The sequence below is a fragment of the Myotis yumanensis genome, unplaced genomic scaffold (assembly GCF_028538775.1).
Source record: "Myotis yumanensis isolate MYYU_CA2020_CCGP unplaced genomic scaffold, mMyoYum1.0.hap1 SCAF_19, whole genome shotgun sequence".
Taxonomy (NCBI): Eukaryota; Metazoa; Chordata; class Mammalia; order Chiroptera; family Vespertilionidae; genus Myotis; species Myotis yumanensis.
Genome location: NW_027223770.1, coordinates 25,019,762 through 25,044,821, shown reverse-complemented (window position 1 = coordinate 25,044,821; position 25,060 = coordinate 25,019,762). Strand labels below are relative to the sequence as shown.

At 42.2% G+C, this 25,060-nt stretch overlaps 1 protein-coding gene across 5 annotated transcripts in view; it reads right to left on the bottom strand.

Moving 5' to 3' along the window:
- Positions 1 to 5,404: 5,404 nt before the first annotated feature.
- Positions 5,405 to 25,060, bottom strand: part of HORMAD2 (HORMA domain containing 2) — a 51,404-nt gene continuing 31,748 nt past the window's right edge. For 4 of the 5 annotated variants that reach the window (XM_070399504.1, XM_070399503.1, XM_070399502.1 and 1 more), the window contains 2 exons: positions 19,597 to 19,671; positions 5,405 to 6,345 (listed from right to left, as the gene is read on the bottom strand). In XM_070399504.1, coding sequence (XP_070255605.1) covers positions 6,241 to 6,345; positions 19,597 to 19,671 — 180 coding nt within the window. In that variant the 3' untranslated portion in view covers positions 5,405 to 6,240. The remainder of the gene's footprint in view (positions 6,346 to 19,596; positions 19,672 to 25,060) is intronic. The other variant, XM_070399505.1, reaches the window with a different exon arrangement.

The following is a 25,060-nucleotide window of genomic DNA, read 5'->3' as shown; positions in this document are numbered from 1 at the left end:
TCAGTTTTAAGGAGGTTGGGGGAGCAGCAGGAAATGAAGTCACTTTGAAATGATTGCGTTAACTATCTCTTTTAGAAATATATCAAGAAAATAAATTTTGATTGTTATTTATATACAACCCCTCCCCAGCCCCCCAAGAAAAACACACAGGTTGGTTTTTCTTTGGGAGTCGATGTCCTATTGGCAAAAACAATCTAAAGCTCTTCTCTTAGTACCATGACCTTTATAAAATTTCCTTAGAAACTAATTGTGAAAGTTGTGTGTGTTTTTTTAATTTTCTGACTTTAGAGGGTTAAAAAGCTTACAGCGGACATTCTTCTATAATGGGAAACCTTAACTGACAAGTTTCCAAGTACTGCCGCTTACTGTAAACTCTTACCTATCCATTTCAGTTATCGGCTTTTGATAAAGGGAATATGACAATAATACTGATACCCGGCAGCTTGAAGCTACTTATCTTTTCGTTACCGAATTGGTTTAACAGTTTCCATTGGAACTGCTGGGCTTGTGGCTTAGAGCGAGGTTAGATTCCATGTAGCCGGTCCATTCTAAGAAACACGAAATTCAAGCAGGAGCGAAACAGCGCAAGGTGTTTGATCATCTTGCAACCTCTGTAAGTTCTCAAAGTCACTTCACATAGTGTGTCATCACCCCAATCTCTCAGAGTTTGTGGCGTGCAAATCACTCTTCTGTGTGTCCTGCGATCATAAATGCGTTTCATTAATGATGATAGTAAAACTTCCCCCGCGCCCTTCCTGAAGGCTGAGTTCATGCTGACTGGAGCCCAGGGTTCAGTGAACCATTTAACCACCTCGTCCAGGCGCAGGCGAATCTCACTCTTGCTCCACAGGAATCTCAGTGCCTGGAGGGGGGGCCCGAGAACTGTCCGTCTCTCCTGGCTCCTCGGCTCCGCGTTCTCTCTAGAAGCCGATGGACGGCTGCCCCCCAGGAGAGCGCTCCATGATGATTTCGGTCCGTGGCTGCTTTCTCACTGTTATGGCTGGGGGGGCCGTTTCATGAGGAAGTTTCTGACATGCGCAGTAATGAATTCCTTTATGAGGTTCCTCTTAAGGCAGCGGTTCTCAACCTGTGGGTCGCCAACCTGTGGGTCGCGACCCCTAAGACCATCGGAAAACACATGTAATTACATATTGTTTTTGTGATTAATCACTATGCTTTCATTATGTTCAATTTGTAACAATGAAAATACATCCTGCATATCAGCTATTTTCCATGACGATTCATAACAGTAGCAAAATTACAGTTATGAAGTAGCAACGAAAATAATTTTATGGTTGGGGGTCACCACAACATGAGGAACTGTATTAAAGGGTCGCGGCATCAGGAAGGTTGAGAACCACTGTCTTAAGGGAAGACCCATAAGTGGACTTCACTAGGAATGACCATCTTCGTCCAGGAGCAAAGCTCTCCGGAGGCCGAGCGAAACAGACACAGCTTTGTTGAGAGATGTGGCCAGGGGACTTAACCACATTCCTTGTGGTTTCAGAATGACATGCACATTCTGGGACCCATGGGTAGGCAGAGCTGGTTGTTCTCAGTAAGGCCTGACCACACCAGTTCTTCAACGCAGAGAGCGAGCGCCACATGTTACAGTTTCTTAGAAGAAAGCAGGCGGCAGGTGTGCACCCTGAAGGAAAGGCAATGAGACTCTGCCCTCGACTAACGCCTCTGAGGACGGGCTGCCAGTCACGCAAAGCCCCCCGCCCCCCGGCCCCCAGGCTCCTGGACAAACCCATTGATCTTAACCTACTGTGGATTTTTTCTCTCTCCCTTGATCTTGTTCAATAGTACTGGAATCTTTCAGTTGGCATTTGAATATTTTCTTTATCTATCTATCTATCTATCTATCTATATATGTATAGATAGATAGATTTCAGAGAGGAAGGGAGAGGGAGAGAGAGATAGAAACATCAATGATGAGAGAGAATCATTGATTGGCTGCCTCCTGCACGCCCCACACTGGGGATCGAGCCCGCAATATGGGCAGGTGCCCTGACCGGGAATCAAATCGTGACCTCCTGGTTCATAGGTCAATGCTCAACCACTGAGCCACGCTGGCCAGGCTCAATCTCTCCTTGTATCGCATTCCCTAGGTGAGATTCATTGTTCTTATTAACAAGCTTCTGTTTGAAAAATGCACGTGTGGGAGGGCAGCACCGTAAGCTTAATCTGATGCTCTGTCCATCGAACCATCCCAAGGGAGAGGGAGTTTGGATTTGGGGAGAGGAGTGGGGAGAGTGCTCAGAGCAGAGGCACTCGGAAGCATGCTCTAGTGCTGGCCGAGTAGGAGAGGATGTGGACGCAGGATCTCTGGGTAGGCAAAAGCAGCACAGGGATCCCGAGCTCCTGAGACTAAGGAAGAAGACAGGCCAAGTTAAAAAAAAAATAGCAATTATGATGAACATCTGTTGAGCATTGACGAGATGCATGCTGGGCAGCTCGTAGGAATTGCCTTGCTTAAGCCTCACAGCAGGGTTGCTAGGTAGGCGTATTATCCACATGTTCCCAAATGAGTAACATGAGGACTAGAGGATTTCTAAATTGTCTAGAAAATTGCAGTCAGGTTTTGAAGCCAGAAACCTAGGCCTTTTCTTGACCACCTTGCTAAAAGGAAGGTGAAAACCTAACTGCCTGCTCACCCTCGAGCTGATTAGTAATTATCCCAATGGAACTTAGGTCCCCCAGACTTCTCCCGCCTTCGGGAGTCCAGCAATATCCAACTGAAGGCCCCCCGCAAAGTCCCCTCTTGTTCCAGGTTTCTACCCCTACGGCTTTGAGTCCCCAGGGAAGGCTCCATGCTCTCCCCGTCGGCCTTAGATGTTTGGGGTTATCTTAACCAGCCTGCCTCTCCTCTCCTGCTCTGGGGAAACCCTTGTACTGCTGAATCTCATGGCAAAGTTAAGACCAGACTAAAATGTTTAGTAAGACTGAGATCAGTCTACCCGCCTCCCCCACGCCCCCCCCCCCCGCCCACACGCACACACGCACACAGTCAGGGAGCAGTATTTGTGAGACCAACACATCCTACCAGAGTCTGTCTCAACAATGTTGACATTCCCAGAAGGTGCACCCATTTGCAAAGATGTAGTACATCCAAGGGGCAGTTACATGAGCGGATCAGTACTCCAGTCTCTCCGTTTCTGGACAGGGTCTCGGCTTTCCAATGCGTTACCGAAGGGCCCATCAAGGCCCTCATGGTGCCCTCATCCTCCACAGACACGGACAGCTGCGTAGCAAGCCTCAGCCAGGGCCTCATTACGCAAACACAGAATCACACTTAAAAATAGAAACGAATCATTTCTAATTTGGGACAAAGATAGGGATTGTCTCATGAGTGTAGAGTCTAGAATCATACACAGTGGAGGCCCTCACCTTAACTCCCACAGCAGAGTGTGCTAAGCCTCATCATCATCTCCTCCTCCTCCTCCTCCTCCTCCTCCTCCTCCTCCTCCTCCTGAATGATGGTTATTGTAACTAAGGATGAACTCTGCCATCAGAATCCGTGGAAACCTCTAAGGAGCCAGGACTGCTGGGTTTGAAACCATAAATTAATTGAACATTTTAAGACAATGAAAACTGGCTCTAACGGTTAACGTTCGTTTTTAAAAACACACACACACACACACACACACACGACGTTGACCTTGTGTGTGTGCCACTTTGGCCCTGGTGACACACTCAGCTTCATTTCCAGCCTCTTCCTGGCAGAGGTGAGCTGGAGAATGAAAGAACCCAGACACCAGCGGGACCCGAGAGGGGAAATGAAGGTGCGGTTTCGGTGCCTGGCTTCAAAGGCCGGCGGCAGTCTTTGAGCCTAACCCATCTCTTTCCAGCTAGACCAACTTTCTGTAAAGACAGAAAAACCCCAAGCAGCAGAAGTCAAATTTCCCCTGCATAATTTTTAATTGAACAATGTCCCAGTTTCTAGGCCACCGTCATCTCATCTTCACAATGACACTGACGAACCACGCGCAGCCAGGGCGAGGGAATGGCTAGTGTGGCCCAGCTCAGCTTCCCCGGCTCGGGGTCCCAGATGTCATTCTTTTCCCTGAAATTCCAGCTTCTTGACAAACTTGTGTTTACTCATTTCGCTACTATGAAGGGCAGAAATGAGTAGACTGGAGAAAAGATTTTTATCCCTGTAGTAAATCGTTCAGTAAATAAAACTGAATACCTTCCAATCTTGATATCAGGTTGCATATATTAGCTCTGCTATGTAAAATCAGCTAGTTCACATTTTCGTGGTTCTCAGGGCCTCCTGATAACAGATCTCCTTCCCTGTGTAGCCAGCCAAGGGCATAGCCCAGCAACTTCTCTCTGTTGCCTCACACTCACTGCATTAGACATACATTTCCCACCTCTTGGCATCAACAGAAGACTTCCGTTGGGAAAGGGGTGTTAACAAAGACACTAAAATCACTCTAGAATTTTTCTAGAGAGATTCAGATTCTAGACTTTGACTTAAAGGATCTGTCAACCTCAGGCTACGTTGATGAAATGTGTAAACAGATTGAGAGCTAAATTCTCTTTTTAAGCAAAATGGTTCCTTCTGAGACCCAGGCTGACTGTGCCATAGAACTGCTTTGCTTTGAGAGTCAAATGCTCCCGGAGCCTTTGTAAAGCTTGTTTGTGTTCAAACACTTGTTATGGAGGGGCACTCAGGCCTCACAAGGCCGCAGCCCGTTGCAAAATTCTGACAACCTTAAAAAGTGCCTCCTTATACTGAGCCAAATGGACCTTCTGTGGCTTTCAATAGTTTGGTGTCAGATCTACCCTCCAGAGAGATACACAATGAACCTAATCCCTCTGGTAGACAGCTAAGCTCCTTATACGACTCTCTTAAAAGAAATTGTGGTGACTCAGGCTACAGTTCTACCAAGGATATAATAAACACAATACCTTTCCCCTCCTTCTCCTTCTAGTGGCAGAGCAAGCTTTTGTGAGGGTACTTCACAAGCAGGGAGAGGGAGAATGCTCCCCATAGCAGGCCCTGGTGTGAGCCCAATTCAAGACCCCCGTCTATGGAAGGTCAGAAATGGATGAGAGCCTGGCAAAGGGCGGAGCTGGACAGGGGCGCTCCCTCGGATTCTCCTCTTACGATAACACAGCCTTCTTCCAGCTAAAGTGCACATCTGGCCCCAGAGATGCTCCTATTAGTCTGGGTCAGAGGTTTCAGGGTTTCAATCCTGTGGGCACATTAGAATCTGGGGAGTTTTCCATAGGGCCCCGTCCCTGGAGATTTGGATTCCGTGGAAATGAAGCGGGTCTTGTAAACTCTGTTTCCACAACGCTCCAGGTGCTGGTGTTCTTCCTGCACTTGGAGAAACATTAATCTAAGCGAAGAAGAAAAGCCAAGCAAGAAAGAAAGACCTTGCATTTTTTTATTTAACTATTAAATTTAACCAATACATTTATTTAAATGTATTTAACCTATACATTTCACTTCTTGGTTCTATCCATTTAAATTAAACCCCATGTTATATAACAATAAAAATAACACTTTAAGTCATTTATAATTTATTACGTCTATCAACATTCTTCCAGAATAAGGGGGAACTAGTAACATCATCTGCAAGTTACAGATTGACGTGTACACGGAGGGCCTGCTGGGAAGCATTCAGCACAGGCCTTAGCAGGGAGCCAGGCTCCTGCACTGCAGCCTCTTCCCAGCCTCGGGTTGGCCAACAGGCCAGGGCCCAGGGCCAGATTTGAAGAACTTGATAGTCCAACACTTAGCTGTTCAACCTCGTGACTGAAGTGAACACAAAACTCACACCTGGGTAAGCACTACGCATCCATCTATGCAATTCTGTGGGAATTCTAGTAAAGCTCTAGAGGGATTCCAGGGCACAGGTTACAACAAGTTGGAACATTTCACAGTCGTCTAAGTACCCAGGGAGTTTGATTATGCAAAGAAAAGCCTCTCTCTCTTGAGAACAACGGCTTATTTCTCCTCAGCGTAGCCGCTGTGGCTCCTTTATAAATAGGAAGGTATCTCATCTCTAAATCTCTCTGGAAGCAATGCTAGCCCAAGGCAGCCCTGGTGACCAAAGCGAACACAGGTCCTACCTCGTAATTTATAAACTGACTAAGGAAGCTGAACAACAAATTTAGTAAAAGGTTTTGATGATAGGAACTTACTCTCCGACTAAGACACTTCATGTAGTTTGTTGCAAAACAAACTTATTTGGGGATAAATGTAGCAGAGGCCTCTCGGTCTCATTTGCTCTTTGGAATGATGCGTTCCAATGGTTCGCTGACCTTCCTCTTCTTCCTGGTGCTCTCGGAGCTTTGCTGACTGTACACAATATTCGTGCTCTGAACCTGTGAGAATCACCAGAGAGAGGCCCCATTCAGCAAAGGATTTGACATGTGCACAAGGACATACAAGACAGGCAGACCCAGCACTAATCCTCACAGCTGCATAACGGATCCCAACCTGCTTTCCTGTGGGCCAGTTTGGCCCTGCACAGAGGCCCTGCTGCCAGTATCAGCGTCTGCTATTCCAAGTTTCAGGAGCCGCGGTCCCCCGGAGGCAGCCAGTTTCAGGGACAGCTTCTTGGCTCTTTTTAGTGAATGCGGCACATCTAACTCTTGAGGGAAGAGTTGTTAGGGTGTGAGGCCAACAAGGAGCAATTAAGGGTCAGGATAGATCTAGGGCACTGATTGCTTTAGAGGCGAATAGAATCTCAGTCCCAATTTCAGGCAGCAGAAACATACAGCCTGTCTTTCCTCGCAGGGGTTCAGACTAATGAATTGGGAAGGACCACAGACCACCTTTCTTCTCGAAGTGTATGTTATTGATTAAAGGGAAGTTGATTAGTGAGTCATCACTGGTATACAGTTCTCCATTGGGCTCAGCCTTGGTCAAGATTTTAGAACTTCCTTTTGCTTAACTGAATGAAAAATTGGATGAATTATAATCTGTCAGACAATGTCTGATGCCTGGAATTCCAGGAAACACATAGAGGATATTTTTATATTTTCTAGCCACTAGATGGGAGGAAAGGTTTTTCCATGTCCTCTGTTCTTTCTTTTGGTAGGAAAATAGAATAAGACAAGTATTTTTTGTTGTTGTTAATCCTCAATTGGTTGCCAATTAGGGCGTGGAACCTGCGACCCAGGTACGTGCCCTTGGCCGGAATCAGACCCATGATCCTTCAGTGAGTGGGGCCAATACACTAACCACCGAGCCACGCCAGCCAGGGCAAGATAAGTATTTTTAAGTAAGACTTGTCAGAATATCTACTCGAGGTTCCAACATTATCCTTTTATCTTTTGTTATAGATATAGGTTGTTATTATTATTGATATGTTATTACTACAAGCTAGTGGGGATGTCAATAAAACATCTAAGTACCATTTAGAATCAAAGATTGGGTCTACAAATGGTTAATGTAATCACTAACTTTTCTTTTAGCTTTAGAAAGCATTTGAAATTCTGATCTCAGAAACCACAAATTCCCTTTGGCTTAAACTAAGACATTGACAATAAAACTCTGAGAAAATAAATAGAGCTGCTCACCAAATAAGTGTTTTGCTTAGATATGTAAAAGTTTAAACCGGTCTGCTCTAAAGGAAGGGAAATAGCAACATAAAAACCCAAAACCCAACTTCTCTATTTGTTACAGTGTGGTTGTGAGAAAAAGTACTTGGTAAGATTCGCTTTCCTAGAAATATTGCTTGGGTGTGCTTTTCATTCAAATGAAATTATCCTTATTTCTATCAAGTCTGGGTACATTGAGAAGAAAAGAAAATGGACCTACAAATCCTTAAATGACAAACTGACCTGATGGTTTAATAGTTTTGTTCTCTTTTTCTTCTTTGCTCAAAAGTAAACCAGAGTTTTATTATAAGTTTCAGAACTAGAATTTTATTGCAGTGAGTAAATGGCGATATTTTAAATAATGTATACAAGCTCAAGGAGACCAGCGAGGCCTGGCAACTCTCAGTAATTTACAGAAAACTAGTGGGTTCAAAAGCAAGTATGTGATCCGTCAGGGGACACTTCCTAACACAGATGAGTAACCTACATGAACGATATAAACCAACAAATTTGCCCACACAACGTTTTTCAAGTGTTATTCCAATGGACTGAGTTTGCACATTTGATGCCAAAGCCAGCCAGGCAAGCTAAGGGCCAGCGATCAGGCAGGCTAGACAGGCGATCTGGGTGATTTGAGCAACATCGGTGATCATCAAATGATTGATAATGCATGTCATATTCTATTTTAAACAGATAGCGTTTAAAGTGTTCCCGTTTATAGACTAACCAGAGGCTACTAGGCTCCACTCACCAACAGAGCCTCAGGAGCAGAGTGCCTACATACATATCTGAAAAAAAGCCCGAAAGATATGCTCTCTGGTGTAGGTATCTCCCTCCTTCCCAGTTTTGATTTGCTAACTATTCTCCATTTGGGAAGCCAAAGAGCAGGTTTTGCCTTAAGCACAACTGGACCTTTAGCTGACTTGGTAGCAGCATTTAAAAAGCACTGGAAAGCGTCTTTTCTTTTAAATGAGCCCATTTCTTTCTTTCTTCACTTACTTTAAAAAATTGGTTTGAATGCTTATTACTGTTTATCCTTGAGGTTAATGATACTCTATTAGTCATCTTTTTATTCCCGGGTTCCTGGCATCTGGTAGGTGCTCTTAAATTATTGGCTGAATTAATTAATGCATTTTGAAATTGATCTTAAGCCAGGCATTGTGCTGGGCACTAGTATCATATCTCTAGTAATATAAAGATGAATAAGACACAGTCGTTATCAAGAATTGACTCTTATAAGGGAGAAGCATAAAGCACATGATTGCAGTGTAAAGCAATCTTATATAATAAAAGCCTAATATGCAAACTGTCCCCTCGACTGGGAGTTTGACCTGGGGAGTGAGGCCGGCTGGCTAACTGCCCATGGCCACTCCCCCTGGCCAGCCCCATCCCCAATCAGGCTGATCGGGTTGGGCCGGCTGGACCCCACCTGTGCACAAATTCGTGCACCGGGCCTCTAGTACAATATAATTCAATAGCCACAATAGACACTCATTCATTCAGCAATTATTTACTGAGTGCCAGTTCTGTGCATGGCACTGTTTTAGGTGCTTGGGGCACATCAGTGGCTAAAGAGATAAAAGTCCCTGCCCTGTCGATTTTACAATCTGTCCATTTTTGGCTTAATAATTTCCAGTGGCTTGTAGGATAAAGTCCAGAGTCAATACCTTGGGCTTTCATACCATCAAAGACTTTTTACACTTCTAGAGAGGAAGAGGATCGCAGATTGGCTGTAAGACCCGGATGATGCCCTATCTGGTTTGACTCAGTGGATAGAGGATTGGCCTACAGACTGAAGGGTCCCAGATTCGATTCCGGTCAAGGGCTCGATCCCCAGTAGGGGGTGTGCAGGAGGCAGCTGATCAAGAATTCTCATCATTGATGTTTCTCTCTCTCTCCCCCTCTACCTTCTTCTCGGAAATCAATAACAATATATTGGAGGGGGGGGAAGACCCTGATGAAAGCTCTGCATTCTCTCCTCAGAAAAATGCTCAGAGAGAAAGAGACAGAGATGGGGGAGGGGGGGATGGCGGGAAATGAAGGAAGGAAATTCTTATACATTTCACTGTAGCAGGCCATTTGAGGGGGCTCCAAGGCCCCCTGAATCCCTCCCAATTAGAGTCACTACCCCCACAGAGCCTGGCTGTGCCCAGCAGTTCCAGCCTCAGCTCTTGCACTCTACTCCTCACTCCCTGACCTCAGTTTCTCATATCTTGCTTCTTCCCGATTTCAGACCTTTGTACATGATGTTCCTTCTGCCTAAAATGCTCTTTCCCTTCCACCTGCTCTCTTTGCCTAATTAATTCCTAAGTCATTCTTCAGATCTCAGATGAAAAATTATTTACTCAAATTTTTCCTACCTCCATGCTCTCTTTTTTAATCCTCATCCGAGGATATGTTTCATTGACTTTAAAGAGAGAGAGAGGGAGAGGGAAAGGGAGAGGGAGAGAGAGAGGGAGAGAAGGAGAGGGGGAGAGAGAGAGAGAGAGAGAGAGAGAGAGAGAGAAACATCAATCAGTTGTCTCCTATACATACTCCAACTGGGGATCAAACCCACAACCAAGGTATGTGCCCTGATCAGGAATTAAACTAGCAACCTTCAGTGTACGGGACGATGCTCCAACCCACTGAGCCACACCAGCCTGGGCCCAATCATATGCTCTTAAGTAGAATTATAGGAGATCAGGGACATGCCTGTCTTGGTCACAAACTGCACATAGTAGGGGCTCAATAAATATTTTTCAATGAATGAATGAATCTTCCAAGAGCACTCTGCCAGCAGTGCAGAGAAGTATTGGAGGCATCAAGTGGATGCAGGTGCTGAGTCCCGCCATCGGAGTAGTCAGGTGATAACTTGGGTGGCAGTGCAGACAAAAGTCAGCAGGGAGTATTTAGAAGGTAGCGTCAGAAGACTGGCCAATCGCATATGACGGTAAAGGAGAGGCAGGTATGTCAATAAGGACTCCAGTTTCTGCTTTAGCTAACTTCATAGATGGAGGTCCTGGTCCCTCAGGTAGAAAACAGTGGGCATTCTGAACCTGCTGAGTTTGGGATTCCGTGAAACCCCAGTGAGCAGGTAGAACAGGCAGCTGTGTGTGGAGGTGCAGTGCTCAGGAGAGAGGTCTGGGCTGGAGATGTCAATCGGAGAGTCATCAGGACAGGGAGGCTAATTAATGCCATGGGTGTGGAAGATTTGCTTATTGAGAGATGAGAGCGTGAGAAGGGAAAGGGGCCAGGACATAGCCCAAGGAACGCCAACAGAGAGATTAGGTGGAAGACGAGCCAGCAAAGGAGACTGAGAAAGAAAGAAAAAGACCAGCAGGTTTCATATCAAGAAAGCCACGGGAAGAGAGTTGGTCTTGGGTGGCGCTTAAGAAACTTATGTGGTAAAATTATGGACAATAGGAAAGGGAGTCAACAATAAACTTTTAAAATTAATGTTAACTTGCCAGGATCCAGAGAGCTTTAAGATATAATACTTTCAAATTAAAACTTGAGTTTGACATATTAAAATTTTTGCTCTTGTGCTAGCCGGTTTGGCTCAGCAGAGAGAGCATCGGCCTGCGGACTGAAGGGTCCCAGGTTCAATTCCAGTCAAGGGCACATGCCCCAGTGGTGGGCTCGATCCCCAGTGTGGGATGTGCAGGAGGCAGCCAATCAATGATTCTCTCTCATCATGGATGTTTCTATCTCTCCCTTCCTCTCTGAAATCAATAAAAATATCTTTTTAAAAATTTGCTCTTCTTTTTACAAACATTTGAATGCTTACAACAGACCATATACTGTGCTAAAAACATCCTCACAATAATAGTGTAAAGGCAGGGATGGGGGTTTTATTCCCCTTTTACAGATGTGGAAACTGAAGCTCAGAGAAATGAAATCATTTGTCTACTTTACACATTTAGCAAATGGAAGTCTTGAGCCCACACCTCCCGATTTCAAATGTAGTGCTCCTCCTCAGGTACCTCTTCAACCCAAATGGGAAGACAAAGATAGGAAATTGCAAGCGAGGCCTCAGAACTCTATGTAGGGCTCACAGGCTTCTCTCTGGGGTTGACCTTTTTTGGGCATAATCTACAGGGACCTCAAACTAAACACAGCCAAAGCCAACTTCTTTCTTTTTCCCTTTGTAACCAATTTTTCCTTTGACTTTTCAATTTGTGTTAATCACCATTTCCCAGTCATCAAAGGTCAAAGATACAGTCACTTTAGATTCCTCTCTCATCCCCTAATGCCTACACAGAGTTCTTAAATGAGTAAATGGAATAGCACAGATAGAGCGCCTGGTACAACATCACACACGTGCCAGTCATTCAGTGACTGATGACTGTTACCATTCCCACTGCCTCAGGTTTCCCAAATTCCAGCCAACCTGGATCGCTGTGAGAAGCTGAAAAGTGGGGCGCCATTTTTCCATGTGACCACCAAGTCAGAGGAACGCAAGCAGCCACCTGAAGCTGGAAGAGGCAGCGAACTCACTCTCCCGTGGCGCCTCCAGAGGGAGTATGGCTCTGTCTACATCTTGACTGCAGCCCAGGGACACTGATTTTGGACTTCTGGCCTCTGGTAAGAGAGTCCATTTCTGATGTTCAAGCCACCAAATTTGTGGCCATTTGTTACAGAAGCCCTGGGAAACTGATATAGTTACATTCCCCAAACACACCTCATTCCTCTCCCTCTTCTTTATTCCTCCACATTTCAGAAAACAAAAATCCTCCGTTACTGACTCATTTTAAATTTTGAATCATTCCTTCAAGGTCAATCTCTATTTCATCCCCACAGCACATTTTTGTAATTGTGTTTTTCTGAAAGCATAAATACTTTTGAACAATGTGTCCTTTACCTGGGACTGGGTTTTAAATTCTTTAGGAATTTATTTGTATTTAATATTATGATCTTTAGACTCTCTACAATGCCGTATGCAGTGTCTTTCACAGAGTAGGTATCGATAATTCTTTTACTACCTATTTTTATCACCTACAAAAGTGTTCAATTACAAAGTTATTAATATATCTGAAAGTTGCACTCTCTATTATGGTAGCTATTAGCTATGTGTGACCATTTAAATTTAAATTAATCAAAATTAAATACAATTTAAAATTCAGTTCCTTAGTTGCATTAATCACATTTCAAGTGTTCAATAGCACATGTGAATGTTCAATTCAAGTGTTCAATACCACATACTACACATCACAGATACAGAACACTTTCATCATCACAGGAGGTTCAGTTGGACAGAAGAACTGCTTTAGAGAGGCAATCTGGTTAAAATCCAAGTAAACATAAAGTTTCCTAGGGACCACAGTGATAATAGAAATACAGAAACTAGAAGTACTTTCTTCCCCTCAAAGTGCACAGACTTATTATAAAAATGTCGATTTTCCTGAGATTATTAAGTCAATCCAATCCAAATAAAAATTCCACTAATATGTCTGTTGAAACTTTAAAGCTGATTCTAATAGTCACCTAGAAGAGAAAATGTACAGGAAACTCTTTAAAATACTGAAAAAGAAAAAGAACTATGAAGGGGAAAGAGTCACTCTTTCAGATAATACATTATAATATAAAGCTACGGTAATTAAAGCATGATGGCAGTAACACAGAAGTAGACATATGGATCAGTGAAATAGAACAGCAATCTAAAAACAAACCTATGTATCTATGGGTTTTTAATTTATAATAAAAGTGGCATTAAAATTAGCTGGAAAAAGGGAGACAATTCAAGTGGTACCAACACAATGTTCTCACATTGAGGGGCGGGGGTGGGTGGGGGGGAATCTCAGCTAGTTTAAGGAGTCAAATGTAAAAAGCAAATATTTAAACTTTTTAGAAGAAAATATAGAAAAATTATAACTTTAGCATTGAGAAGACCTTCTTAGCAAGATATAAAAATCATGGAAAGACAACCCATGTTTCTAAATTGAAAGACTTAATATTAATATGTCAATACTATCCAAAGCAACCTATAGATTCAATACAATTACTGTTAGAATCCTAATGACATTTTTTTGCATAAATAGAAAAATACACTCTAAAATTCATATAAAATCTCAAGGGACCCTGAAATTCCAAAACGATCTTGAAAAAGAACAAAATTGGTGGCCTCACCCTTCCTGCTTTCTTCCTGATTTACTACAAAGCTACAGTAATCAAAACATGTGTCCCAGCATAAAGATAGACATAGGTAGAATAGTGAGCCCAGAAATAATCCCTCACTTATATGGTCAAATGATTTCCACAAGGGTGTCAAGAACACTCAATGGGGAAATGAAAGTCTTTTCAACTAATAGTGTTAAAAAGGTAAAAATAAAAGTGGCACACAATAAAAAAGATGGAAAACATATTTCCTGTGGTGGTACAGTCTGAACAGGACAATCTGTTCAATAGAAATCCAATAGATATAGAATGTAAGACACAATTACCAGCCACATATGTAATTTTGCCTCAGGGTTCCTCCTACATGCCACAAACCAAGGAAAACGTTTTCATTTTTATAATTACTTCAAGTATGTGCTTGAGTATATTTTTATGTGTCTTATATGTCAACTGTTAGCTACCACTGAATTAATATAATAGAAATAGAAAAGCTCTAACCAGTTTGGCTCAGTGGATAGAGCGTCAGCCTGTGGACTCAAAGGTCCCAGGTTCGATTCCAGTCAAGGGCATGTGCCTTGGTTGCGGGCACATCCCCAGTGGGGAGTATGCAGGAGGCAGCTGATCGATGTTTCTAACTCTCTATCCCTCTCCCTTCCTCTCTGTAAAAAATCAATAAAATATATTTTTAAAAAATAGAAATAGAATGTAAGACACAATTACCAGCCACATATATAATTTTAAATTTTCTTACAGATATATTTTATAAGGGAAAGGAAACTAATAAAATTAAATTTTAATAATTATTTTTATTTAATCCAATATAAAAATATTATCATTTCAATATGCAGTCAATATAAAAATTATTGAGATAGTTTATATTTTTTTTTCTTAATACGTCTTCACAATTCAGTGTATATTTTATATTTATAGCATATCTCAACTCAAATTAGCCACATTTCACGTTCTGAATAACCACATGTAGCTAGTGGCTATCATACTGGACAGCACATTGTGTGTGTGTGTGTGTGTGTGTGTGTGCGTGTGCACACACGTGCGCACCCATGTTTTAAATACAAAGTCAAAGATACAAAATATATTTATTTATATTAAAATAACTATGAAAATGTAGTCATGTGTAACTCGCATAATGAAAAATATAAAGTTACACACTAATTTGCTTATTAATTTTGTTAAAATTATGTCTTTTATTACTTGATATGTTTATAATCAACATCTTATTACTTCAACTCTTTATTTTCCTTTATTTCAATGTGATGAAAGCTTTATTATGAAACTATTTTTATTTGTAAACTGAAAGGTAATGAATGCAGATAAAAACACCTTAAAGCTTATTTGGCTTACCTTTCACAATTATAAAATATTTAAAAATATTATTAGATACTTTCCCATGGAAAAATGTCAGTTTCTTTCCTAGTTTCAAATGCCTAAGTAATTAACTATTAATTCAGTGGTAGCTAACAGGTGACATATAAGACACATAAAAATATACTCAAGCACATACTTGAAGTAATTATGAAAATGAAAACGTTTTCCTTGGTTTGTGGCATGTAGGAGGAACCCTGAGGCAATGACATGATGATGTTATTGGATGTACTGAACTTGACATAGGTTTGCTGATTCTTCAAAAAAGAGATGAACAGATAGTAGATTCAGAATTGGAAATGTGATAGCCTGCTTCTCAAAGACTTGCTATGTAGGTCATTTACTTGAATCTGAGTATCCATAAATTACTTAGCAGGTGTTGAAAGGAACTGTATAACTGTAAGTACAGAAATGACTCTAGAGATAGTCCCATCAAAGATACAAAAAACAAGACCGTCTGAGGTGGAAGAGCCCTGCCAGGGTGCTGTCCAAACCTGGGGTCGGAGCTGCCCACTCTCGCTGGCAGGAAGAAGAGGGCCAAGCAGATGACCCTTAGGACTCGCATCCTTGAATAGTTCTTCATACAAGGCGGGGGCAGAGCGGCAAAGACACATTCACTCAGCAGTCAGAGTTTCACTTTAAATTGGCCTTAAGTTCACTTGAAGAGAAAAAGACAAAAGGAAAACAAAACCCTAACGAGAAGTAGTTGGGTGTTTAGAGTGAGGATAAGTTTTACACGAGGAGCAGACACTTAATTTTTATTTTACTTTTCTAGCAAACAAGGAAACATTTTGTTTCTAAAACAAAATGAAAATAACCATACCTCTCCTTCTGATCTACTTTTACTTTCAATATATTTGAATCATTCCTTTAATTAACAGAATTTTCTATGGCATCAGTTTAGTTCATGTCTATTTAATTGCCTGCTTCCATTTTCCATTTATTTCAGTTACTTACATAGTCACATAGAATGAAATTCAAAAGGTAAAATAAAGGTACAGTGAGATTTCCCCTGTACCCTGGAGCCACTCGACTGCCCACAGAAAGCAACCACTATTACCACTTTCTTACACATTTTCATTTTAAAATCAACTAGACCACTAAAAACAAACTGCTATAAAATTCACAATATCATTCTCTTCAAATTGTTTGACTAAAGCGGAAGTAGGGCCCTAGCCAGTCTGGCTCAGTGGATAGAGCATCAGCCCAAGGGTTGCAGGCTCGATCCCCAGCCCTGACTCAGGAGGCAGCCCATCGATGAGCCTCTGACACATCAATATTTCTCTCTCTGTCTCTCCCCCTCCCTTCCACTCTCTGTAAAAAAAAAAGTAAATAAATAAATAAGTAAGTAAGTAAGTAAAGCAGAAGCAGGCCTGGCCCAGTAAGAATGAATGAGGAGGTGGAGGGTTTTGACCAAGTAACACTCCTAGCCGCGGGGCCACTCCCGGGCTCATTCTGTGGAGGTGGGCTTTCTTCCCATTGTCTCGTTACCTCCCCATCTAGAGACCACGTGCTCTCCTCAGGACAAAGGGAAATAAGAGAAAATCAAGGCGTGGAAGGTAAGGGAGGAGGGTCAGGAAAGCAGAGATTCAAGGTCCCATGCTAAGTGCTGCGGTGGCGATGGGCGCAGCCGGATGTCACAGCAGGGATGGGCAGCAGTGTTTCAAGGAGTCAGAACACAGGTGTGTAAACAACACTCTAAGCAGCATTTCACACAGGAATGCAGGAATGCAGAGGAAGAGGAGCTGCAGGGAGGGACTTCATGAATAAGCCCGGGCCGGTTGAACATGTCTGACGAGCTGCTTCTCCAACTGCACACGTTTTCCCTGACTCACGAGAACCGCGAGCTGGGAGTGTGCCAGACAGTGTGCTAACCTCAGTCAGCAGGGAGTCTTCTGGAACCAAGATGGAGAGGAAAAACTAAGAACTTTGCGTACACACACCCCCCCAAAACCCGTAAGAATAAGAACCAAAGTCCTACTGCAGGTCACAATTGGTGAATTGTGAATCAGAGAAAAAATAAGGGCATTTTCAAAAACCTTCCGAATTAGTTAAAATCGGGGCTGCCAGGCATTGCTCACCTCCAGGGGGCGCCACTCACATTGCTGTCTGAATTGTGCAGGCTACAATAATACAACCCCACATGGCAACGCTGCTAGGCAAACATCAGGTTTTTTTACTACCACTTTCTAAATTTCCCCTCATTAAACTCTTACTTGGGATACCGGCTATTCCTTTTGGCTAGTATTTCCTATGACAAGAGAAAACAAACATTTAGAATGTTATGAATATATTTTCTTAAAAACCCAAGGTTGTTGAGTATAAACTGCAGTGTAGCTATGCTACAGAATATGACTAGATTATATACCTAACGTATGACCTACTGGACATATTTTCCAAACTATAAAGATTTTCCATGATGGATAGGGCTGCCCAGTTTCAAATTAAACACTATTTATTTAGAAATGTAGGGCCATTTCAAGTCAGGCCGGGCCAGGGAGCGGAGTAGACTGGAATTATTGTTGCAGGGCATCTGGCACGTTTTACGCCGGGGCTTTCAGAATCTAATGATTAAAAGTTGAAAGTTTCTCCTTATTTTAGAAGAGTTTTCGGATCTTCTCCCCCCGCCCCCCCCCCCCCCCCCCGCCCCCAAGTATCTCTTCTCACCGCCATTATCTCATTCAGCAATACAGTAGGAATAAAAGAATCTAAAAATGAGACATGAAGCTGATTTTGTGAGTGTTTAAAATTAGGCCACTGTGGTTTGTAACTCCTGGTTCTAATATTCCTGATTAGGAAGTGTCTAACCAAGTGAAATCAAGAAATATTTGTCATCAGGAGATATGGCTGTGTTTTGTTCTCTTCTCCACTTTGAATTAATAGTTGAGTCTACAGGAATCTTAAGTTTTGTGTGTGGGGGGGTACTGAGCTCATTCCTGGTGGTTTTCGAATTTACCCACATTTTCCCTTTTTATGGAAATATTTACACTGGGGATTTCCACTAAGGGAATTAAAGTTAATTGAGCTCTTTTTTTTTTTTTTTTGGATTATAACAGCTGAGGCCATATTTCTTTTTTTTTTATTATTTTTTTATTTTTTGAATCTCAACAGGATATATATACATCAGAGGCCATATTTCTATTAGTGTCTCTTTTTCCTCCTTGTCCTACACATGAGACTTAATCTAAGTCAGCGGTTCTCAACCTTCCTAATGTCGCGACCCTTTAATACAGTTCCTCATGTTGTGGTGACCCCCAACCATAAAATTATTTTTGTTGCTACTTCATAACTGTAATTTTGCCACTGTTATGAATCGTAATGGAAATATCTGATATGCAGGATGTATTTTCATTGTTACAAATTGAACATAATGAAAGCATAGTGATTAATCACAAAAACAATATGTAATTATATATCTGTTTTCCGATGGTCTTAGGCGACCCCTGTGAAAGGGTCGTTCGACCCCCAAAGGGGTCGTGACCCACAGGTTGAGAACCGCTGATCTAAGTGGTTCTCATGAAATATTACTTATGTAAAATAAGATAATATATTTGAAAATGTTTGGCACAATATATGGTACATGTTCTCACCCAATACAAATTGAATATGTGGTTGCTCTACTAGTAAGTGAAATGTGCTCTGAGCTGGTATGGGAATTTTTAAAAATCTAATTTATCTTGGTTTATAAGAAGTATAAGGCAGCCCTGGCTGGGTGACTCAGTTGGCTGGAGCATCATCTTGTACACCAAAAGGTTGTGGGCTCGATTCCCCATCAGGGCACATGCCTGGGTTGTGGGTTTGATCCCCAGTTTGGGCACGTATAGGAGGCAACCGATCGATTTCTCTCTCACACCAATGTTTCTCTTTCTCCTTCTCTCTCCCTTCCTCTCTCTAAAATCAATAAAAACATATCCTTAGGTGAGGATTTTTTAAAAAGTATAAGGGATCTCTGAGTGACAAGTGAGATTACATATTCAGTAACAAAAATCTTTAACTTCAAATATTAGCTACAAATTTCTAGTGTCCCTATAAATGCAACCGCAGAAGATGAACTACATATGCTTGAAAATGCTTAACTTAAAATGAAGAAGAAAAAGAGTGTGGAACCTAGAGACACTGAAAATTGAAATGCATACAAACTGAGATGTCCTCTCAAATCCCACCCAAGAAGCAATGAATAAGCCTGAAAAATTATTCATCGGGGCTTTTTTTCATGGTATAGTGTAAAGACTGAGAACAAGGGGGCTGGGTTCCATCACTGACTTTCAAGTTTCCATCACAGTAAAAAAAGGGAGGGGGGAATATTTGCCATGGACCAAACAGCAATGCTTTGAGGATTAATGACATCATGTCTGTGGAGGCTGGAGCTCCTTGGAAAAAAGACACTACATAAATATAAAGTAGTATTAATATTTAGGCTTAGTCCACAATGTGAGACCCGCTTTCTCTGGCCCATGAGGTCATCAGCAGCTTTGGACAGTGCGCTCGAATTCCCACAAAGGAGTGTTGTTAGCTGCCTCGCAAGTGGACTGTACAGCTAATCTGACCCACCTGGCTGGCGCAGTCATGGGGCTGTGTTCCATTTCCAGGTCTCCACGAGGGTACAGACAGAGAGTGCTCGACTCCCTAAAGGAATGAGACATAGCACTTCAATAGCATTCAGGGCTTCCCAGGAATGCAGTGGGAGTTTGGGAATGTTTTGGCTTAGAATTAAACAGAAGTCCAGTCATATCACATCTTGATTAGAAGAAAGACTAAATTTGCCTTTTCTCGAAGAAAATTTGAAGTAAGAGTAGGAAGGAGAAAGCTACTTCTTGGAATGGTTAGTTTATATCTTTAAAGGATTTGGAGGCAAACGGGTATTGCTGTCCTGGGAAAGTTGTCGTCTCCAGGAGCTGTCTCTTTGATGGCAACATCCTGATTCCTCATCAGGGCTTCAATCTGTGAAATGCTTATCAAGGGCGATCTTGCAGAGGTTTTAGTTCTAAAGTTTCAAAGAACAATTAATTCAGTGTAGACACTGCCTTGCAAAATCCTGTGGTATAACTAAATGACATTCATGCTTTTATGACAAAATATTTGCATTTCTCAGTTTTAAAAGATATAATTCATTTTGATCCAAGGGTCTCAGGCATCAGAAACCACCATATTCAAAATGTAAGGTTCATAAACTTATCATCATTAGCATTTAATAGTGATTCTGAGGCTGTGTCTAAATACCAAAATATTTGAACAACAGATAGAAAAAAAATGTGAGGAATCTTTTATCTGGATGTTTTGTTTCTACATTGATCTAGGTTGGGTTCTCTCAGATCTGATTTGGCTTCTTGTTCATGGGTTACAATGCTATTTCAGACTGACTAATGTGCTTTCTTAAGGGAAAGGGAACAGAAATGTTATAGCCTCTCGACTTGGTGCCAAATCTACACTAACTAGGAAGTGTGTGCTAAATAAAATATTGACCTTCATTCTTCCTCTTCCCATCCCTGACGAACAGCTTAGTCCTAATGCCAGAGTTAGGTGTGGCAGAGCAAGGCAGGCATCCACATGGAGGGCTGTCAGAGCCTGAGCAGGGAGAAGGGCGTCCATGTGGAGAACAGGCCTGGCATGAACAATCAGAGCGGAAGGCAGTGAGGAGGGCCTCGTAAGCACTGACCCACAGTAGGTGTGAGAGGGAAGAGGTCCAGGGTGGGAGAGTCAGAGCCGAGCGGGCTGAGGTGGACACCTACCGTGTGTGGGGAAGGTGGCAAGGGTGGGAGTTTGGTTACACTTGAGGGGACTGATGAAGGAAGTAAATATGCTGAGTATAATGGGAGCCAGGTTCCTCACGGATGGAGAAATTACAAATAGGGACAGTGAGAAAGCTAGAATGATATCTATAGAAGTGACTCAGAACTGTCAATATAGGTGTGAATTCTATTCTATAGAGACATAAATACAGGTGTGTGTGTGTGTGTGTGTGTGTGCGCGCGCGCTTATACATATATTCTCTAGCTCTCTCCACTGCAAGAGTCACATCAAGGCGACTAAAAGGAACCACTGAAAAACCAGGGGACCTTGGAGCAATGGCTGACTCCAGAACTGGGTCGGGGAAAGTCGTGCCAAACTTGTTGTGCCAAAGTGTAAGAAAGTGGGACATGCCAAAACAACAAAACAAAAAACACACAACCTGAAGGGTCTCCCACTAGTAAATTTCTGAGACAGTGAGAGCATCAGAATAAATATTAGTAATGCATAAAACAGGCACCCATAATTAAATAATGAATAAATAGGAAATTTAATAAGGAACGGGCTAATTTACATAGTTTCAAAGTACTTCCCTACAAACTACTTATTACAAAGGGGAAGAAAGTACCTTTATAGTAGAGAAGCCTGACAGAAACCGCCTTAATCAAGTGAACAAAATAAATATCACCAGGAACGGGCAGCTCAAAATCATGTGTCACCTGACAGGCAGCAATGAGTCTGGTACTCGGCACCTTGAAAAATGCAAACCCTGAATTTAATCATGAGGAAACACCAGACAAGCCCAAATTGAAGGACCTTCTACAAAATAACTGGCCATTCTATAAATACACGTCAAGGTCATGAAAGTTAAAGACCGAGGAACTATTCCAAGCTAAAGGAGGCTAAAGACATTTAACAAGTAAATGCAGCAGATGCTCTAACCCAGATCCTTCTGCTGGAATGGACGTGACAGGGACAATTGGGAAGCCTTGGGTGGAATCTGAGGGTTAGATGGCAGCAATGTATGAGAATTAGTTCCCTGGCTCCCGTGGCTGTATGCGATTATGGAGGAGAAGGCCCGTGCTTCTGGGCATCTCAGACTGCAGTGTTCTCGAATGGCGAAGCAACTGGTTCAGAAAAGTACATCATTTGTGCTGTGCTTGCAGCTGTAAGTTAGTGTTTCCAAATAAAAAAGAAGTTTAAACAGAAATACTCTTTTTAAAAGACTGTACCATTTCTTCTTTTTTCCTGTTATTATAATACATATTCTACAGCCACTGTTGTAGAAACTGAAGCCATGGAAAGTAAAGTAGACATGAACAGATTCCTATCTTTAAAGATGACTCAGCGCTTTATGTCCAATAAATGGTGAGGGCAACATGAAAAGAGAGAGACCATCGAGGCTGTAGTGCTTCCTTGGGCTAAAGGGGTAGCAACGAGATAGTCAGAAGTGGTCAGGTTTGAAATCTACTTTCCAAGGAGAGCTCACTGGACTTGCTGGTGAGCTGGAGGTGGGTTACAAGGAAGAAGAACGAAGGGTGGTTCTGAGGGTTTGGTCCCAGGAGGCGGGGAAATGATGGTGTCATTTACTGAGATTGCAAAGACTGAGGGAGTGACTACTGATAGGAAAATACTGAGAATTAGGTATTAGACAGTGGAGTGGTGTGGATGAACACCTGATTAAAGTAGGTTCAAGAGAACAGAAAGCAGGAAAGTGGACACAGCAAACATAGGCATTTCTCATGCAAGACAGATGTGATTGGCGTCAATGGCAGGAGGAAAGGCATTCCGGGCAGAAGTATGTCTGTGAAGATGCAGGGCAGAAATTCACTTGGCTTGTTCTCGTGACAGTAAAAGAACTGACGTAACCAGGAAGGGGAACACGTTGGGCAATAGTGGGAAATAAGACAGGTAACACGGAGCCAGATCATGAGCAGCCTGAAAGTCAGTGAGAGGTGTTCAGACTTGATGCAGTAGGAAGTAGGAGTCATGAGATGTTTTAATTAGGGAAGTGATATGACGAAAGTTATATTAAAGACGATTAGACTGGCAGTGGTATGCGGGATAGAGCAGGAGGTTGTGGGAGAGCCTGGAGGCTGTGGCAACAATTCAAATGTGAGAGGATGAAGGCCTGGACTCGAGTTTTGGCAGAAAGAACAGGCTGGAAAGGGAAGGCTTGGTGGAATTTTGATGCCTGACTAAATAAGGAGAGTGATATCAGGATTCTGAACTTAAGGCATTGAAAGGATAAAGGTGATGCTGAGAGGCAGGGAAACTGGGTAGAGAGACTTGTTCTGGGTGTGAAAGGTGGAGGGCGATGGTGAATAAAAAGGTGAGCATGCTGGACTTGACACAGTAGAGAGTCATCAAAGTGGAAATGCCCAACAGAAGGTTAAAGATACAGACATGCAGCTCTGGGGCAGGGTCAGGGCTGAAGACATGACAGTTGGGAGTGAACACCACACATGTGATGCTTGAAGCCCTGAGAATGGAAAGAGCTTCCAAAGGAAAGATTCTCTCTAAGGAAGTTACCAGAGGGTTACATGGAAATGAGAGAGCAAACCAAGAATAGGAAATAGGAGATCTAACACAAGGAGAGGCAAAGGATTCCCTGGAAATTGGTGAGGGGAGATTCTGGGATAAGAGGCAGGCACCAGGCAGAGAGAGCAATCATGCAGATTTAGTCAAAAGTGGAAAGCTCCAGGAGAAATTTCTCATTGAGGATGAAATTATTGCTTCTGAGTATCTCAGAGAGGATTTAGACCAGCACTGTCTGGTAGAACTCCCTGTGACCATAGACATGTTCTATATCTGCACTGTCCAACACAGCATTCACTAGTCAAAGCACTTGAAAAGTGGCTGGTGTGACCGAGAAACTAAACTTATAATTCTATCTAATTAAAATTAATTTAAATTTTAACAACCACATGTGGTTAGTGAATACCATTTTGGACAGTTCAAGTCTAGATAGTCAGCAGAATTTGAATTAGGAGTAAGTATAGAGAAAACTAAGAAAATGAAAACAATTATTAACCACAGGGAAAACAAAAACTTATGCAAGAAAGGAAAATCAGTTATGGCTTACTACATAACACAGCTCTACACGGAATTATAGAGTTATAAAAATATAAGCACAAGTTATTGACATAACCCAAATTATAAACTGGGAGGCTAATAAGTGGCTTATTTTATGGCTCCATAGTGCTTCATTTTATTGTTCTACCAAAATTTACTCAACCAATCCTTCACTGAGTGACATTTAGGTTGTTTCCAATTTGGGACAATTAGACATGAGCTTTAATAATTAACATTGTGAGTCACTGCTTTTTGAAATGCAACTGTAATGAGGCAAAATTTACATACTATTCCATCTATTTGAAGTGTACATTTCTATAAGCTTTCATAAATATATACAGGGTGCCCTCCAAAGTGTATATATATTTTGAATAATTATAAAGGCAGTGTTTATTAAAATACATTTCATTTTCAAAATGTAAGATCTATCAGCTATTAACATGTGTATACATTTTTTGGGACACCCTGTATATACTTGTAACCACCACAATCAAGAGATAGAGAGTTAGAAACATCGATGAGAGAGAAACATCAATCAGCTGCCTCCTGCACATTTCCTACTGGGGATGTGCCCGCAACCCAGGTACATGCCCTTGACCGGAATCGAACCTGGGACCTTTCAGTCCACAGGCTGACGCTCTATCCACTGAGCCAAACCGGTTTCGGCTTTTTCGGACTTTTAAAGATTCATTCAGTTTTGCATGTGTTGGTTGTTCCTTTTTAATGCTAACTAGAGGCCTAATGCACGAAATTTGTGCAAGGGTAGGTCGTCCTTCCCCAGGCTGCTGGCACTGGCTTCCCTCTGGCACCTGGGACCCGGGCTTCCCTTGCAGCCCCGGCTTCGTCTGGAAGGTCATCCAGAAGGACATCTGGCCTAATTAGCATATTATGCTTTTACAGATAATTATTCATTATAGATAATTATTCATTGCACAAAGATGCCACAATTGGCTTGTTTCCAATTTGGAACTATTATGAATAAAACTGCTGTGAACATTTGTGTATATGTCTTTTTGTGATTACATGTTTTCATATCTTGGGTAAATAACTTAGAGAGAAAGTGCTAGACCATACGGTAAGTGTATGTTAAACTTGCTAGGAAACTCATAAAATGTTCTCCAAGATTGGTCGTACCATTCTACATACCAACTAGCAATGTTTAAAAATTTCAAAAGCCTTACATCCTTGACAACATTCTTGGTATTGTCATATT